This window comes from Nycticebus coucang, chromosome 7 (assembly GCF_027406575.1).
Source record: "Nycticebus coucang isolate mNycCou1 chromosome 7, mNycCou1.pri, whole genome shotgun sequence".
NCBI lineage: Eukaryota > Metazoa > Chordata > Mammalia > Primates > Lorisidae > Nycticebus > Nycticebus coucang.
The window spans coordinates 9,335,700-9,354,959 of NC_069786.1; the positions used below are offsets into that span (position 1 = coordinate 9,335,700).

Sequence of the window (19,260 nt, forward strand, 5' to 3'; positions counted from 1 at the left end):
TTTCTTATGACATAAATAGTGAAACCCAAATAAAATAAAATAAAATATAAAAGTCTTTCTTTAGTTGTGACCCATACTCTTTCACAGTTCTAGTCAGGAAATATAGGTGACTTTTATGTTCAATTGGGTAGCATATTATGTTTTTACTGAGAATTTCTACCCTCTCCAAATGTATAGCCTCCTAGTCATGAATGAGGACTCTTTAAAAAATAAAAATAAAGCTTTAATAGCAGTTTTCCTTTCAACTCATATAATAAGATTCTTTTGTTTTTCTCTTTTAATCTAGGGTTCAATTAAGGACCAATTAAAAGCATATGGAGCTCTTACTGAGAATGTGACTAGGAAATACACCCGTCAGATTCTGGAGGGTGTCCATTATTTGCACAGTAATATGATTGTCCATAGAGATATTAAAGGTAAGTAATGAGGTATTTTTTATTTTAAATACACAGTTCTTGGTATATGTGAATGAGACAAGTGATACAGTTAAAACATTTAACATATAATTAATACATCCGCCTTTAAATTGCTATAGGTAAATAGCTCTCTTGCTTTCTCACAGACTCTGTCAGTGTTTCATCAGACCAGTTCTGATGTTCAGGCCTTCACAAACGGAGAGCTCCACTGTGGGGGATTCAGAGAATCAATTGAGTTTAAGAGACCATACCTGTGAAACCATGTTTTCCTACATATTGCATAGGCATTAGAATCAAGTAGGTAAGAGTAGGGGTTCTGCTTTTACATGGCATAATTCAAGTTCAGGTCTTACCCATCATAAACTGTGTGGCCTTGGACAAGTCACTTAATCTTCCTGTGCCCCAGTTCTTCATTCCTAAATGAGGGCAGTAACAGCATCCTGCTCAGAGGATTCTTGTGAGTATTAAACAAGTGAATGCACGTATATGCTTAAAACAGTTCCTGATACCTAGAAAGCACTGAAAAGTTATCTAAAGTGATGACAGAGTTTATCTTGAGGTCATGGAAATTGCACTTGAAAGAATTCAAAAGCATAGCTTAAAACATGAAAAAAAAAGAAAGAAATTCATGGGAATGGATCTCATTACTTAGGGAAAGAATAAAGAGGAGGGAAGCAAAGAACCCCAAAATTGAGCTGTGATGAACTCTAACTCAGTTAAACTCACTTTTAAAACTCAAAACACAGCTGGGCGTGATGGTTCATGCCTGTAATCCTAGCACTCTGGGATGCTAAGGCAAGAGAGTCCCTTGAGCTCAGGTGTTTGAGACCAGTCTGAGCAAGAGTAAGACTCTGTCTCTACTAAAAATAGAAAAACTTAGCTGGGCATGGTGGTGCAAGCATGTGGTCCCAGCTACTTAGGAGACTGAGGCTGGAGGATTACTTGAGCCCAGGAGTTGGAGGTTGCACTGCACTCTACCCAGGGTAACAAGAGTGAGACTCTTATCTCAAAAACATTAAGAACAACAAAACCCAAAAACACCCCCCCCAAAACAACAACACCAAAAAACTCTCAAAAATGCAGCTGCTTTCAAGGATTTAGTGTGTAAGTGAATGCATCAAATGACAAAAAGGGATTTGTAAAATTTGAGAATGCCTAAAACTCTATACTGTAAAGCATACCTGAAGGTTTGATTCTGTAAATAACTGGGCCATGACTCCAAATTTAGAAACCAGTCTATCAGTTGATCAATAAAAATAATAAATAAATGAATTTATGGTCATGTGCCACATAATGACATTTCAGTAAATGATGACCCACATATTCAGTGATGGCTATACTAAATAGCCTAGATGTGTAGTCAGTCAGTACAGGTAGATGATCTAGGTTTGTGTTAGTACCCTCTATGATGTTTGTACAACGAGAAAAATTGCCTAATGATGCATTTTTCAGACCATATATCCCAGCCATTAAGCAACACATAACTGTAAGAGAGAGTGTGTGTTTGTATAAATATTGAAAGGTTCTGGATCCAAGGATAAAATCATTCTGAGATGCGAGGTGAAAGGAAGACGGAGATCCAGTTCATGCAGTTAAAGTGGCTTTATTCCACCTGGAGTGAAGGTGGGGTGAGATTCCTGGCTATGGAGAAATCCACATGTGGGCTATGGGGCAGACAGGGAAATTTAAAGGGTTAGGGCAGCCAGGATTGGTGGCATTTCTATTTCCTGGGAGGGACATGAGTCTGTCCCTTCCTGGGCGGGCCATGAACGTGACCCTGCCTGGACTGGGCAAATTTATTTGCACAGGTACACCTGATTCTATCAAATATATTATTCATAAGCTCTTATGAGCTCCCAGGCTTTTGCTTCTTTCCTGTGGTGTGAAACATACTGACTAAAGCCTTATTCAGGCCAAGGAGAACATTCCTAACTAGTTCCAGGTGAGAGAATAGAATCTGCGAACACCTGAGCCAGATCACATACGCCAGAATGGGGCTTACTAGCAGGTATGAAAGGATGGGGACATGGTTCATGATCTGTCCATCTGAGGCAGACCTCAGTTGTTAAGTCTGAAACCTAATAGCTTACAGAACCTCACAGAAAAATTATTCAGTTAGGAATAATCTCTGTTCAAGTGAGCTTCTCATTAGCCATCAGAATGGAGTGAGGAAAGGAGCTGAGAGAGCTCCCCTTTTTGTGGATCTTCTAACCTTGCCAGAAAGAGTCTTTTGACCCTCTGGGTCAATGAGGAGGCTGGAAGCAAGCTGACTTTAAAACATTATAGGGCAGATATATCCATAAGGTAAAAATGTAAGGTACAAATTAGGATATGCAATATGACGTCAAGTTTGTAAAAACTGAGTGTGACCTAGAAGGAAAATTTCTGTATGATTCACAGTAGTTATTACCAAATGACAAGATGAGTGATAGTTGTTTTTTTCTATGGACTTTTAACTTTTTCCATATTTCCCAGTTTTTTTTTTGTTTTTTTTTTTCGTCCTTGGTACAGTGTTGTGGCATCACAGCTCACAGCAGCCTTAAACTCTTGGGCTCAAGCAGTTCTCTTGCCTCAGCCTCCCCAGTAGCTGGGACTACAGGTGCCTGCCACACCTCCTGGCTATTTTTCGAGGTTTCGCTCTGGCTCAGGCTAGTTTTGAATCCATGAGCCCAGGCAATCCACTTGTCTCGGCCTCCAAAGTGCTAGGATTATAAGTGTGCACCACTGTGCCCGGCCTATTTCCCAAATTTTTATGAGCAATTTTTAAATGGTAAGAGGAAGGGAAGATAGTGGATTGGTTTTAAGTTTAAATCTATGAGTTCGTAATGAAACTCAAGATAAAAATGAATTGATCATTTTTGCTGGGGACCCAACTCATTTTAAAAGCTAGTTCTTCTATTCTGCCTTTGTTTTTTATTTTTTTCTTAAATTGACTATACCACAGAAGACCAAATAGTGGGTGAAAAGAAACTATCTTTATAGAAGTATTTTGGCTATCAAGTAAACAAGAAATAATGAACTAATACCCATGTAAAGGCAGTAAGCATTATGATGACATAGAGAGTCTAGAATACCTTATCATCTGTCTAGTTCTGTTCCATACCCCAAGCCCCAAAATTGAACCTGAATCTGATCAAGCGTCCAGAGTCAGTCACCAAATTATGGAACATATACATGGAACAGATGAGCATATTAAAATGACCCCTTTGGAATGCAGTCAGGAAAATGTACACCATTAGAAAGCTATAAGCGAAAAACTCAGTTTCTTTATAAATTGCAAAAGAGAAAAAAGGAGATTGGAGGGAAGTTTAGATTAGGAAAGGCTTAAAAGATATATCAGTGAGTCTCAGTGTTTGGACCTTATTTGGATTCTAATTTCTTTTAATGTAACAAATTGAACACCCGACTGTATTTGTTAATACAATCTTAAGAGATTATTATTCATCTTCTTAGGTTTGGTAAGAGTCCTTGTCTTTCACAGATGTGTCCTGAACCTAGTTACTGATGTCTTGAATTTGCTTCAGACACTAAAGAAGGGAGGGGAGAGTGGTTGGCAGTGTGGATAGGGCAGGACAGTGCATCTGTATCTTGGGGCTAGGTGAGGGCTATATTGACTTCTCTATCTGTACTGTGTATGTTTGAAAAGTCTCCCCAATGATGGACTTTTAACTTATCCAAAATAAGTTTTTTAAAAATAGAAAACTATGTCAGGAGTCTGGCTACCTATTTTCTCCTCAGCGCCTTCTGTGAGTGAGCATTGATTCAGCATTGGTGATTTCTCCCCAGTGATAGCTTTTTCTGTCTGTGACATCCTGGGACTGTTTTTTGCTGCTCATACCATGCTCAAAGCGTAAAAACTGGCTTGTTTGTTGTCCTTCCACTGGTTAAATATTTTAACGACAGTGGCTTTTTTGACAGTCCTCCTATAAGTATCAGACAGTAGGAGATCTTAAATAGGCAGTGCTGTTTTTGAGGATCACTAGTACTGTGGCAATTTGGGATTAAGGTTTGCAGAGAATGGACCCTGGACTCTCCCCTGGACAGAGGCTTTAGAGAACCATTATTGACTAAGCTGGAAAATTTGTTGGGAGAACAGAAAGGCAAGTATAGAAGCTCATGAGAGTCTCTATTCTCTCCAGAATATAATGTAGATTTTCTTCACTGTTCTTCCTAGAGATCACAGTTTTTTTAAAAAATGGTAAGTGGACCGGGCAGCACCTTTGGCTCAGTCGGTAAGGCGCTGGCCCCATATACCAAGGTTGGCGGGTTCAAACCCGGCCCCGGCCGAACTACAACAACAACAAAAAAAATAGCCGGGTGTTATGGCGGGCATCTGTAGTCCCAGCTACTCAGGAAGCTGAGGCAAGAGAATCGCTTAAGCCCAGGAGTTGGAGGTTGCTGTGAGCTGTGTGATGCCATGGCACTCTACTGAGGGCCATAAAGTGAAACTCTGTCTCAAAAAAAAAAAAAAAAAGGTAAGTTGACCAATAAAATCCTTTTCACTTGAGACTACTAGCATAGAAGGAAAGAATCTTTTTTTTTTTTTAATGTAAAATATGGTTAAGGTTATGGAAGACTTAAAATTAAGAATTGATGGGCAGCGCCTGTACCTCAGTGGGTGGGGTGCCAGCCCCATATACCACAGGTGGCGGGTTTGGACCCATCCTGGTCAAACTGCAACTACAAAATAGCTGGGCATTGTGGCAGGCACCTGTGGTCTCAGCTCCTCGAGAGGCTGAGACCAGAGAGGCTGAGGCAAGAGAATCGCCTGAGCCCAGGAGTTGAAGGTTGCTTTGAGCGGTGTGATGCCGCAGCACTCTACGGAGGGCAATGAAGTGAGACTCTGTCTCTATTAAAAAAACAAATAAGAATTGAGGTAAAAATTAAAATTAGATAATAAATGGCTTATTTTAAAACAGGTAGTTTGCAGGAAAAGTTAAAAATGAGAAAGAGAAATAATTTATAAAAGGCGGAAACTAGATTTATAATCCCAGAAAAAAGGGGAAAGTAGAGCATAAAAACAGATGAGCCTAGGGCGGCCCCTGTGGCTCAGTGGGTAGGGTGCCGGCCCCACATACCAAGGGTGGTGGGTTCGAACCCGGCCCCAGCCAAACTGCAACCAAAAATAGCCGGGTGTTGTGGTGGGCGCCTGTAATCCCAGCTACTCAGGAGGCTGAGGCAAGAGAATCGCCTAAACCCAAAAGCTGGAGGTTGCTGTGAGCTGAGATGCTATGGTACTCTACCAAGGGCGATAAAGTGAGACTCTGTCTCTTAAAAAAAAAAAAAAAATGAGCCTAGTGCCTAGATCTTGAATCTTGGTTTTTGATAACATTCTCTACTAAAAGGAACCAGACCTTTTTTTGAGAAATGGCTGATTCTTGGACTGGTGAAGAAAATATACAAGATGAGCCTGGAGCATAGTGATATAAATGAATGATTTAATAAATAAAAGGTAAAAGAGAAAAAATCTCCCTTGCAGAATAATTCCAAATAATTTATGTAGCTATTCATCCTGGAGCATGACTTTCTACTCCTTAATTGTGGCTTGCGTGTGGTGAATTTCATCCAAAGAGTACAGTTTGGAAAGGGAGGCTAAGGTGGGAGATTGACTTTACAGTGAAAACCTGATGAACACTATCTCAAGCCAGGTAATCAAAGTCAACATCAACAGTGATGCTGACAGTATGCTCTCTTGTGATAAGAATGCACTTTATAGGCGGGGCACGGTGACTTATGCCTGTAATCCTAGCACTCTGGGAGGCTAAGGCAGGTGGATTGACTGAGCTCACAGGTTCGAGACCAGCCTGAGCAAGAGCGAGACCCCATCTCTAAACATAGCCGAGAATTGTGGCAGGTGTCTGTAGTCTCAGCTACTTGGGAGGCTGATGCCTCACTTGAGCCCAAGAGTTTGAGGTTGCTGTGAGCTATGATGCCACAGCACTCTACCTATGGTGACAAAGTGAAACTCTGTCTTAAAAAAAAAAATGCACTTTGCTTCTGATTTTACTCTCCAAGAGGAAAACATTAGACAAACCCTAACTAAGGGATATTCTACAAAATCCTGACCCAGTACTCCTTTTAGAAATGTTAAGGTCATCAAAAACAAGAAAAGTCTGGAAAGTGCCTCCCCTAAGAAGATCCTAAGGAGACATGACGACTAAATGTAGTGTTGGATTTGTGCAGTAGAAAAAGGACATTAGGGAAACACTGAGGAAATCTGAATAAAGTACAGACTTGAGTTACTAGTAATGGATCAGTATTGGTTCACTAATTGTAACAAACGTACTGTACTACCCTGTTTCCCTGAAAATAAGACATCCTCCGAAAATAAGACCTACTTAAGGGAAAGATAAGACGTCCCCTGAAAATAAGACCTAGCGCATCTTTGGGAGCACACCTTAAAATAAGACACTGTCTTATTTTCGGGGAAACAGGGTATTTTAAGATCTTAATAATACAGAAACTGCGTGTGTGGGCACATACATAGGAAATCTCTCCACTGTCTTTGCAATGATTCTGTAAATCTGAATCTGTCTCAGTTAAACAGTTCATCATAAAAGTAAATGAAATTTTAAAACAGATGAAAGCCCAAAGCTTACTTATGAGACATTTAAAATATTAGAAATTGAGAAGTAAAATTAATATAAAGCAAAACTCAATATTAAGAACAACTTTATAAGGCAACTAATGTTTAAGCAATAGTGGGGGGTGGGGTGGGGAAATGTTAGAAGTTTTTGATTATGAAGGTTCCTTAGGAAGCTCCTGAGAAGCTGGATTCTCAGGGAAATAAGCTTCAGCCAAGGGCTTCTTGCTTTGACAAAGAACTAAGGGCCAAGAGCCTGCTCTTGCTTTCTTAGTTCATCCTCACCTCCAATCTTTGCCAGTCCTTTTCAGTGGGAGAACCTTCTTAGGATCTGAAGCACACAAAGCTGACTAAAAGTTCAGTGTTCATCTGGCAAATCCTTAATGAGCACCCACTGTGTGCCTGGTGCCAGGTACTGCTTAGAGGATGAAAAGCAGCCTAATTTAGGAGACAGACTGAAGAGTCTACTAAGTAATTCTCTGTTGTTGTTCTTTTATATTATATTTCAGACTGCCAATAAGACTAATGAAATTAGGCTATTTCTTATTTTTAGGTGCAAATATCCTACGAGATTCAACAGGCAATGTCAAACTAGGAGATTTTGGGGCCAGCAAACGGCTTCAGACCATCTGTCTGTCAGGGACAGGCATGAAGTCTGTCACAGGCACACCATACTGGATGAGTCCTGAAGTGATCAGTGGAGAAGGATACGGCAGAAAAGCAGATATTTGGTAGGTTTTGATGTAAGGTTTGCCTGAAGATTACCTATTTTCTTATTTATTTCCATCTAGCATTAAAATGACTAAGCCAGATTTAAATTATCTTTTGTACTTTTGAATTAGGATATAGGAATTAACACTATTTTAATTATGTCTCATTGAGGCTTATACGTGACTAAATAGAGTCCTTGAACCTATCTTCCATCCTCTTGAAAGGATTTTGTCTTAAGCAAATCATAGCATTAAAAAGCTATCTTGGCTTGGCGCCCATAGCATAGTGGTTACAGCACCAGCCACATACACCAAGGCTGGTGGATTTGAGCCCGGCCTGGGTCTGCTATACTATGACTACTACAACAAAAAATAGCCGGGCGTTGTGGCAAGTGCCTGTAGTCCCAGCTACTTGGGAGGCTGAGGCAGGAGAATCACTTAAGCCTAAGAGTTTGAGGTTGCTGTGAGCTATGACGCTACAGCACTCTACTGAGGGTGACGTAGTGAGATTCAGCTATCTTATTTCTCTAAAGAACTTTAAAAATAATCTTTGTCAGTGCTTTATAATTCATTTAATCTTTAATTGCTTAATAATTTTAAGTTAGAACATAAGATGCCTCTGTACTTCTTACTTTGAAAAAGTTTTTATAGATATTCATTCTAGATACCTGATGACAAAAATTTATATTACTTGTATTCTTCATAAAATACAGGCAAAAATTATTTTTTATGTCAGGTTAGAAAACCATATAAAACAAAAATAATAAAAATGTTCTTTATCAAACATTTAACATGATAGTCATTATTAAATCGTGGTTTATTTTCATTTTTTAATGTTTTAATTACAATTATATGTAATTAGAACCTTTAAAAGAAACTTTAAACTTGAAATCAAGTAATATTTAAATGTATGTGGATTTCATTCCTGCTTCTCCCTTTCTAGCTAACTAGCTGTCTGTCATAGTGATGTTGTTTGCATTGTGTTCTTTTTATTTCTTTTTAGGAGCGTAGCGTGTACTGTGGTAGAAATGCTAACTGAAAAGCCACCTTGGGCTGAGTTTGAAGCAATGGCTGCCATCTTTAAAATCGCCACCCAGCCAACAAACCCAAAGCTGCCACCTCATGTCTCAGACTATACTCGAGATTTCCTCAAACGGATTTTTGTAGAGGCCAAACTGAGACCTTCTGCTGATGAACTCTTAAGGCACATGTTTGTGCATTATCACTAACAGCCAGTACCTCTCCTGTGCCTCTACCCAGCTCCCAGCTATTCATTCACCTTCTCTCTGACTGCACTTTTCTTTTTTATAAAAAAAAAAAAAAAAGAGAGAGATGGGGGAGAAAAAAAGACAAGAGGGAAAGTATTTCTCTTGATTCTTGGTTAAATTTGTTTAATAATAATAGTAGCCTAAATTTTTTATATTTAATCTTTTTTTTCCCTTACAAGAACTTGAAACTTCTTTTTTTTTTAATTTTTATAATGTACTGATGTGGTTCGGAGAGATAAAGCACTTTAGTACATAGTCACTCTTTTTAGTACAAACAAATCATTAGGGACACCTAAAGATTGTAGAGTCTTTCCCTATATCACTGACATATCGGTGGTGATGGAGAGACATGGAAAACAAGGAGAAGAAAATAATGTATAATTTGTAGTTTTTAGTAATAGTATTTAAAATAGATCCTCATTTGTGGGATTGAGCCCTAAACTTGAGTTTAGGGTAGGTACTCAACTTAAAGAATATAGGTTCCTTCTTATATCTGTATTCTTTAGATCTTAACCTCTGTCTACCAGACTTTTTGCTCAGTAGGAATCTTGATAAAAGATACGACGCTCTCTAAGAAGTATGTTTATTTGTGAATCCTAACCAGTATAATAAGCAAACACTATGATAGATCCATGTTACTGGAATCTATAAATCTTGAGGGATAGCTTTCTACATTAAAAAAATTCTATTTTATTTTAAAGACAATGAACAATCCAAGTAAAAGACAAAAGAATAATGTTCTCATTAAATCTGTGAGCAGAAGAGGAAACCACATTTGCCAGTCAATAGAAATAATGAAAAAAGAACTAAATGTTTTTAGTATATTTTAAACCATGAGGGAGAAAGTCCCAAAATTGAAGGAATGGAGAAATAATCAAAATCATATATACTCTTTTCCTGTTTCTAGCTCCTAATTCCCCATGGATAATATTCTTTAGGAAATAGCCAAGAGTATCCATGTGTAAAAGCTAGTGTCATGAGATGAAACACTTGTTCTTGGGATCACAGAATACTAAAGCACCTCAAAAAAATAGCTGTCATGTAAAACTGTGGTTTTTAACGAGTAAGATAATTTCACTTGGCATTTGCCAATTTCTGGATATGGTTTTGGTTGTCACTACGAGGAGGGCACCACTGGCATCAGGAATGCTATTACATAGACTACACAAGAAAAGCAAAATCCCCTCAAGAATTATTCTGGCTCAAATACTTTGTATCAAAAGTGCCAAAGTCTTTAACTGATATAAACCAAAAACAAATTTACAAAACAGTAAATGTAAAAACAAATTTCAAAGAGAAAGCAGATACAGAGCAAAACGAGGGTTTTATAAGACCAGATAACACTGTTTTTAGTCAAAGGTGAATGATCTCAACAAACAACGTATAGTAGTCACTTCCTTACTACCTTCATATTGCACCAAAATTAGTAACTCTTCCATTTTAGAAACAAAATAAATTTGAACACTGAGTCTTTTGAACTCAGCCATCTGTATAAAATTCTTTCCTTGAAAGTCAGTTCATAATTTTGGACAAAGAAAAGCATATCAAAACAGTATTAAATACTAACAGAAAGGTTCAAAAACTGCCATGTGTTTCTAGTATAATGTGTCTAAGAGCAAGGATATTAAATGGAATTAGACAACTGGGAAAGGTCCCACTATCTTCTAATGGAATTGTATTACTAGAAAAACGAAGATAATAATTTGGCCACTTGCAGTTTTTTTCAGCATATTAAAGCAAGTGCTAGGTACTTTATTTTTAAAGGTCTAGAAAATAATAGTCTTCCTAGAGGCCCTGAACGTGATGCCTTTCATGGGATTCAGAAGGGACTCAGGTATTCTTATTTTCTGCCAAAAGGTATGCTCATTTAGGAACTGTTTATACTTTGTTTCTGGAGTTAGGTAGATCTTGGTTTACTGTATCAAGGTCTTACCTGGCATTCCCTGTAGGAATATTTGAAATTCCACTAGCTAGTCTGAGAAGTCAAAGCACAAAATTAGTTGGCTGTGCTTCTCTTATACTCTTAAATCAAAGGAAACCGTTTACAAAGAAGAATTAGCTGCCCCCACCTTGATAAATCAACTGCCAAATCTTGTGCTAGAAACATAATCCCCAAGTGTGTGGATCTATTATAATTTCATTTTTTTATGAGTGAGGGCATCTTTTCTACTTGAGCAAGACCATGGTCTCTGGGCCCATGGGCTTTTTCCTCATATCTTTGTCTTGTGTGGTTGTGCTTTCCCTTTGGCTCTATTTTGGTCTGTCAGGGTAACCAGCAGTGCAGAAAATGAAACAAATGCTCTTTAGAGAAATTGGGGGAAGACTGTAAAACTCACAGCAAAACTGTTTGCTCTTTTCAGTCTCCTTTTTCTTTTCTAAAATGCTGTGGGAAATAAGGGCACCTGAAAAGAAGGTACTTCTTTAACACTGCTGCCGAAGGCCTTTGCTTTGTAAGAAAAATACTATTAACTACGAGAAAGTAATGTTCTTTATGTAAAGACTTAAAAATAGACTAATAGTTTACAGAGTTATTATATAAAATATGATGTGAATTTATTTCAAACAAGTTGTGAAGGTACCAAAAATCACAATAAAAGTTAATATATGTAAAAACTACTAGAACAAAAAAGCTTGAAGGTAGGGGTGGGGGTATAGGAGACCAAAAGTAAATTAGTAAAAATAAATTTTTGAAAAGAAACACCTCTATCAGGGGAAATTAAACATAGCACTCCATTTCTTTTCTTCTTTCAAATAATGATATGGATCAACAAATGAAATACGAACTTTTAAAGATTACTCTAAATGTATTTTGTTTCTTAAATGCATGTCTGATTCTTCTATGCTGTAATGTTTCTTTGCTGAGGCTGGAAAGTGGCCAGACTGCTGACTTTGTGCCTTTAAATGCATTCTGCTTTGACAGTGGCAGACTTTTTGGTGCTGGAGAAGATACACTAGCAGTCTTCTATGTGCTTTTCAGGAAATATCCTTCTAGGCCTTGAGAGATTTAAAGTGGTGTGACATAGGCTTGGACCAAATATAAGATCTTTTACATTGCAAATGAAATTTATCAAATAAAACAGCTGAAAAATACCATACTAACTAATAGAAGTTTTGATTGGTTAATTCCTTAAAGTGTATTTAAAACTATACAAGTTGAAAATTTTAGTATGAATATCTTAATGATTATTTTCAGCACTTTTTCTTGTTTACAAAACATCTTTCTAACTTAAAAAAAATGACTATTGCCTTGCAGAGTTTTAAAAGGCATAGTCATCCTTACATAATGCATATAAGAAATTGAAATATTAACGTACTTGCTGAACTATAAAAGAAAAAACTCTGTTTTCAGAGTAAATTGGCTTCCACTTCAGAGCGTCTTTATCGTATTCCCATCAGAAACCCGTATTAAATAGGTGAAACTGTTCTTTAGCTTTCTGCTACTCCAGCTCTCACATACGTCCTAAGTTTGCTCTGTCATGTTTCTGAGCTGGAATTATAAGATATGTGAAATACTAATAAAGTCAAGTCAGATCTGAAAAGTGTAGCAGGATGATCAAGCCATATGCATACGCCTTGGCCCATGGCAAAGCTCTGTGCCAATGATTTCGTTTTTGGGTCTAGGGATCCATAGCTTGATTTAAAAAAATCACCTGATGTCAATCAAGTATATACAGTTATCCTTTCACAAATAAAATGAATCTTTTTCATTTGCTTATTCAATAATTATGACTTATTGTATCAGGTAAGTGATACAAGTCTAAGAGGAACAAGGGCAAACACACTTTATGGCATACCTTAACTCTGAAAGTTCAGCAATGATGTTTTAAAACGTTACAATTTTTTTTTTTTTTTGATGAAGTAAGGGGAAAAATTTTGGGTATTTATCAGCTGTTATAAACTGAAATGTCATTAACAACAGGGAATAGAGTAAAAGTATCCCCAAATTTTGAGGACTCTCCACCTGTCCTGGTCACACAGCCTGTCTCTCAGGACCCCCTCTTACTGTAAACTAGCCTCTACTCAAACAGTTTCAGTGATGAGGAACAATTATGCCATAACAGCGTTGTCCCCACCACCACCAGGAGGTCCTTTTAAAGAAAAAAAAATGCTTTCTTTTGGTGTAATTTGTGAAAATACCCCAAACATTTGATAGTGTCAACAGTATTAAGTATTATTTATGCTAAGATCAGGATAATTTCTTTCGAACCATATTGTTTTTATCATTAAGTTTGGCCTTTGTTACAAATGTAATGTTCATATTTATTTGAATTTGAAGATTGGTTAACATCAATGAAAAGCAATTCAGTTGTTAATTTTTAGTAGTGCCTTTTTCTCTGTATGCCTTAATTTTATTTTATATTAATAATAATTTGTTACCCACCAAAATGAAGGTTTTTCCAAAATCAGTAGGCTTCACGAGTTCATTTGGCCTTGGACTGTGTATTGGCCCTTAAACATTTCTTAATGCCTACTTCCTCCTCCTACCCTTTTCTACCTCCTTTTTTTTTTTTTTTTTTTTTAATGTTTGGAGAGAAACTTTAGCATTTGTCTGTGACAAATGCACTGCAGTCTCCACTAGATGTGAATTCCTAATATAGAAAGCGATATTCTCATTCTAAAGAGACATAGTAAATTGTTTTCCAGGTTGATTTTCAATCATATTGGCACTGTCCAAGTTCTTTATATATCATAGTTAAGTTATGATTTGCACAGCAGAGTTAGAGTGATGGTTTTTGCCCTAAAGAAGTCATTCAAACGGTTTACAAATGTTGAGGCAATGAGGCTTAGAGCTATGAGCGAGAAATCCAGGGATAGTGAATTCTAATCCTTATGTTTTAACTAATATTTTGACTAATACTTTAGCTTACTTTTCTGCAAAGAGAGTGTGTGTGTGTGTGTGTGTGTGTGTGTGTGTGTGTGTGTGTGTGGTGTTTAGAGTTGGAGCAGGGGTAAGAAGGAAGGAGAGAAAAGGTATGAGTATGCAATTAGACCAGTCTCTGTTTTTGGAAGAACAACTTGAAAATGTATGACTTGATGATGGACAGGTGTGTAATCATCCTTGGGTAGGAACACCAGTATATTTTCTAAAGTAGCTAGTAACAATGATTGTTTAATAAAGATATTTATTGTAAATTGCCATGCTCTTGGTTGCTAAAAAGTAGATTAAAATTCAGTTTGTGTATGTGTATATATACAATAATTAGCTATACATAATTCTTAAATAGGAAGTAATTGATTTTACACAGTTCTTCATGAACTCTTTGAAACAGAAATTCTGCCAGACATCAAAACAAGCTTCCTCAGCATACTAACTATTCAAATGGAAATTCTCTTATACTGTTTTTGGTTGGCTAGGGATGGTATGCTGTGAAGGTGCTGTTCCTCCTTCCTAGTTATCTTTAGCTTGGCTTTGACTTCTGCCACGCTCTGGATGGGATGCTAGGATAGACAGGTGTGGGAAGTATCTGGCCCTCCCATCTCCCATACTCACCTTTCAGAGCTGTAGATAGTAATGAGCCCTCAGGGGAGCCTAGATTCTCTTCTCAGTGGTAGTGCAAACAGTAAAGGTTGAGCTTCAGAAAAATGAGGGAGTCATAGCTACGTTAAAAAATAATAAATTTTATCTGTTGCCTGTTCACAGTTTCTTATGTAATTCTTCATGTTTTTCATAATTGTGTATTTTAATTGATGGTCACATGGTATTTTTGATAATAACAGCAAAGGCATTAAATCAGTGAGTACTATTATTCCCTCTGCCTGGTGACTTCTTGTTTGTAATACAATCTGTATTATCAGAATCACTTTAAACCAAAGCTTTTATATTCCCTGCACTCACAGCCAAAATTATTAGCACTGTTATTTCTACCCACTTGTAAGCTAATAGTATAAAAATGATAAAGCAGATACTAGTAGAATTTATATGCCAGTCTATCCTTCAAGGAAAAGGACAGGTGCTCAGTGTTTGCATTTAGACGTGCAGAATTTACCTGTATTAAGAAACTATATAGATAATACAAACTTAAGCTTGTACATGTGCCAATCTTATTAATGTCACTTGACCATAGGTGCACATAGATACACATTGATGTAGATATATCTGATGCCTCCTGTTGGTCGCGTACTTTCTTCCTAGTGTCTTAACATTTATGAACTTATGTTTGACTTGAGGGGCATTTTGGCAAAGCTGTGAATAAAAGGTTATGGACTGATGTCTGCTTTGTGCCATAGACATTTTGGAACATATGAAAGTGTCTGCTCTCCACTATATGTGCAGGATTTGTCCCCAGACAAGGATTTCTGAACCCCTTAATGCCAGTTGAGAACAGTAAAGTTCAGACTTTACTGAAAAGCACTTTTGTGTTCAATTATTTATATTTTTTTAGAATTTATTTTTAAAAACCATTTGTAACTAGTTATTTTAGCATTAGCATTACTTGGAGGGGAGAGAGAAGTAACAAAATTACATCTTAAACTCTTATTAGGTACTTAGACTACAAAATGGATTTGACATATTCTTACTTTTCCAAAGATTGTTTTCCACCTGGAATAAGAAAACAGGACTAGTAGTAACATTTGATCTGGAAAGGCTAATGGGCAAAAGGAAGTGGGCCAAACCCTTGCAGTATACACTTTCAGCTGAAAATACAGTGTCTAAGGATAAGAATACTTCTTTAAAAACAAACAATTACTTTAATGCAATCTTATTTAGTAAGCGAAAGGTTTACATTTTTTCTATTGCTGTTGGTTTTAAAATTTTCTACCCTGCATTCTGAAACATTATAAGAGTTAATACCAAAAATACTTTCAATGTCTGACATCTCTTACATTTCACACGGTTCTTTTTATTCATTGTAAATAAAAGTAAACTTGGATCAATTTGAGAACAAACCTCTAATTGTTGCAAACTATAAATTACCAATTTGTAAATTTACCCTTTGACTTAATGTATGTTTTTTAATGTAGCCATTAAATTCTCTATATTTAACCTATTGGTTTCTCTCTGTAAATGTTTTTAATCTCAGTTAAATGCTGGGCAGTTTATAATTATGTACAAAGGGTTTTTTTCCTATTAAGATTGACTTTTTTGCACATTTTGGGAACTGTTTAATTTGTACACTTATTTACTACTATGACCAATAATTGTTGAGTGTCTGAGCATCATGAATGCGTGCATTGAACTACTGTCCCTGTCTCTGTGTTTTAACTTCTTTAAAGATGCAGCCATCGGTTTCTGCACTGCATTTACTGACTTAAATGGACCTTCTTGCTTTTACAAAGTATGCTTATCTATGGTTCTATCTTTGTTGAAGAACTCAGGAGTTCAACCTTACTTTCTAATTTTATAATGCATTCTAAAATCCATTACTAAGTTGAAAGTATGCTTTGTAACTCTGTATCAGGGGATGTGTGTTTGTGTGGAGATGTTGTGTTCTGTCTGCAGGCACATGTATATATCCCAGTAAGTTCTTACTTTCATTTCGTTTCTACATTTGTATGAACTTGTTTTATAAAGGTACTATTTAGTTAGGATAATTAAATATATATAAAAGCTTTGAGAGATTATTTACTATATAAATATATTTTCAGCTGGCTGATCAAAAATATTTTTTTAATTTTGTTTTTAATCATTCAAAATGTATTTGTATTTCCAGAATTGGACACAAATTATACTTAGAGCTCAGTTAAAATACTATTGCAAGGAAGAACATCGAATTTTCTTTTGAGAATTCTGTGAAATGCAAATTAAGAGAAAAAAGAATTTTTTTTTAGCAGTAGCAAAAACACACTGTCAACTAAAATGGCCTTTGAATTTTAAGAGCTATGAAAAAATGTGAAAAACTAAGTTGTTTGAAGAGATGTCAAGATTTTATAGCTCTAGTTGCTGTTGACCTGTCCTACTGTTGTTTTTGAGTATTTCCTTTATTCTATTCCAGATGATTAAAACTTTTAGGTTTCTCCTAACTAGGCAAGGTCAGACTGGGTTTATAAAACAATACATTGGCATATTGTGATTCTCTGTAATTGACTAAAAATTGGTTTAGAAATGTTCAAACATGCATTGTCGTGTCTTTATATACTGTACTGGGTGTTTTAAGTAACTGGCAGATAAAAAATTGGAAATTAGATTTCCAATCTGACAACATTATTGTACTTAAAGGAAACCTTGTTTTTAATATGCAGTACTATGTAAAATTACTCGCGTTAGGAATAAAGTCCACTGTTGAAGTTGAATGTCACTAAGCTTATTATGTTAAAAGGAATCAGTGTAATAAGAAGAACCTATCAGAAGCCAGATATAGTGTGGTATGTGCCACATTCCACGCACATTTTGACTTTGAGTTGTTCATTCAAAATTGTGCTTGTAAAAATGTATAAAATTCCTAAGTTTTATAATTTCTTTGTATTTGGTACTTGTTTTTTCTTGCTGGTAAATAGCTTTTTTTTTTTTTAATCTAATATAAAAGAAACCATGTTTATATTTTGTTAGTGATCATTGACTTTGTTTATATGGAAATTTGTATATTGTTGGCACACATCTTTGTTTAGATTTACATGCATGAAGGCCTGCAATAATTAGCACAATGAAAATTGCTTTTTCTTACATGTTCATTTTTTTGAAAGATTGTGGTGCAAAGGGTTACTCTAAGTAACCCTCTGGACAATGGAATGAATATAAATGAATGGCACTTTGAGTGTTAATAAAGCTGATATTTATTTCCACTGTGATTAGTTTGTCCATATTTATTCTTGGATACAGTATATTTGGAGTTGTCCGGCCTTGCTTAAGTTAATCACAATCTAGGAGGCTAAACACAGACTGATCGAGAAACCTTGAAACTAAACTGAATATTTCCAGTATTTAAGACTATAATGTTCTACCCTACTTGCTCTAGTATATTTTTGGACATCTTGATTACCCAAATCAGAACTTCATGGTGATTAAAAGCAAATACAGGCCTGGCGTGGTGGCCCATGCCTGTAATCCTAGCACTCTGGGAAGCTGAGGTAGGTGGGTTGCTTGAGCTCAGGTGTTCTTGCTCACTAGCCTGAGTAAGAGTGAGACCCTGTCTCTACCAAAAATAGAAAAACTAGTTGGGTGTGGTGGCACATGCTTGTAGTTCCAGCTACTTAGGAGGCTGAAGCAAGAGGATCACTAGAGCCCAGAGTTTGAGGTTGCTGTGAGCTACAATGACACCATGTGGCTCCAGGGTGATAGAGTGAAACTCTTGTCTTTAAAAAAAAAAAGCAAACACAAAACCTTACTGAGTATAAGGAATGGCCTCTCACATGTTATCTCTAAATGAGATAATTTAGATTAATACTTTCATATAGAGGCCAATTTAGTAATGCAAGTCAATAGCCTCAGAATCTTGTATCCTTGAACTAGCAATTTTATATCTAGGAATTAATCCTGTGAAAATGATTGTGAATCTGGTATATCTATGAAAGCCAAAATTGAAACTCTTAAATGTCCAACAACAGGGTCTATGGTAGTGAAGCACCACAAACTGGGTGGCTTGTGATAACAGAAATTTATTTTCTTGACAGTTCTGGAGGCTAAAAGTCTGAAATCAGGGTGTCAGCAGGGCTGTGGCAGCATCTCTCAAATTTCTGCTTCTATCACCATGTGGCTTTCTCCTGTCTGTGTTCCCCTTTTTATAAGGACATCAGTCATTGGATTAGACTTCACCCTCATGACCTCATTTTAACTTGGTTACCTCTGTAAAGACCCTGTTTCCAAATAAGATCACATTCTGAGATACCCGGGGTACCTCAGGATTTCAAAATACCTTTTTCAAGGGAGACATAATTCAACCCATAGCTGTCTGTCTGCTGGCCCCTAAAACTTCATATTCTTCCCACGTGCAAAATTAAGGCTTGAAAATAATCCCCATTGGCTTGATGCTGGGTTCTCAGGGCTCACTGGAGTTGTGGCCCTCTGAACTGAGGAGGTGGCCCAAGGAGGCCTTTGGTGGCAGAAGCAAGCTCACCTGCCCTGTCACCCCTTTCCTCCCTGTAGAAGCCCAGAAGTCCAACAGCCTTCCTTCATTTCATGCCAACTCTGCCTCTTCAGTCAAAACTTTATGGTTTCTGCTGAGATAGTTAATTGGATTTATAAGCCACATACCTAATCTCTTGCAAATAATGGCTGTCTATTAATACAATAATGTGTCTAGCCACATCCTTGGTGTTTTCTCCAGAGCATACTTCCTCATTTTTTTGCAATATGAGTAAATTAAAAATTATCCAAATCTTCAATTGCTAGTTCTTTCAGTAATTCC

At 36.7% G+C, this 19,260-nt stretch overlaps 1 protein-coding gene across 2 annotated transcripts in view; it reads left to right on the plus strand.

Moving 5' to 3' along the window:
* The window catches only part of MAP3K2 (mitogen-activated protein kinase kinase kinase 2), an 88,071-nt gene that overhangs the window by 67,769 nt on the left and 1,042 nt on the right, over positions 1–19,260 (plus strand). The window contains exons 15-17 of one of the 2 annotated variants that reach the window (XM_053596425.1): positions 287–416; positions 7,553–7,730; positions 8,713–17,704. In XM_053596425.1, the coding sequence (XP_053452400.1) occupies positions 287–416; positions 7,553–7,730; positions 8,713–8,938 (534 nt within the window). In that variant the 3' untranslated portion in view covers positions 8,939–17,704. Of the gene's footprint in view, positions 1–286; positions 417–7,552; positions 7,731–8,712; positions 17,705–19,260 lie in introns of those variants that run through there. The other variant, XM_053596426.1, reaches the window with a different exon arrangement.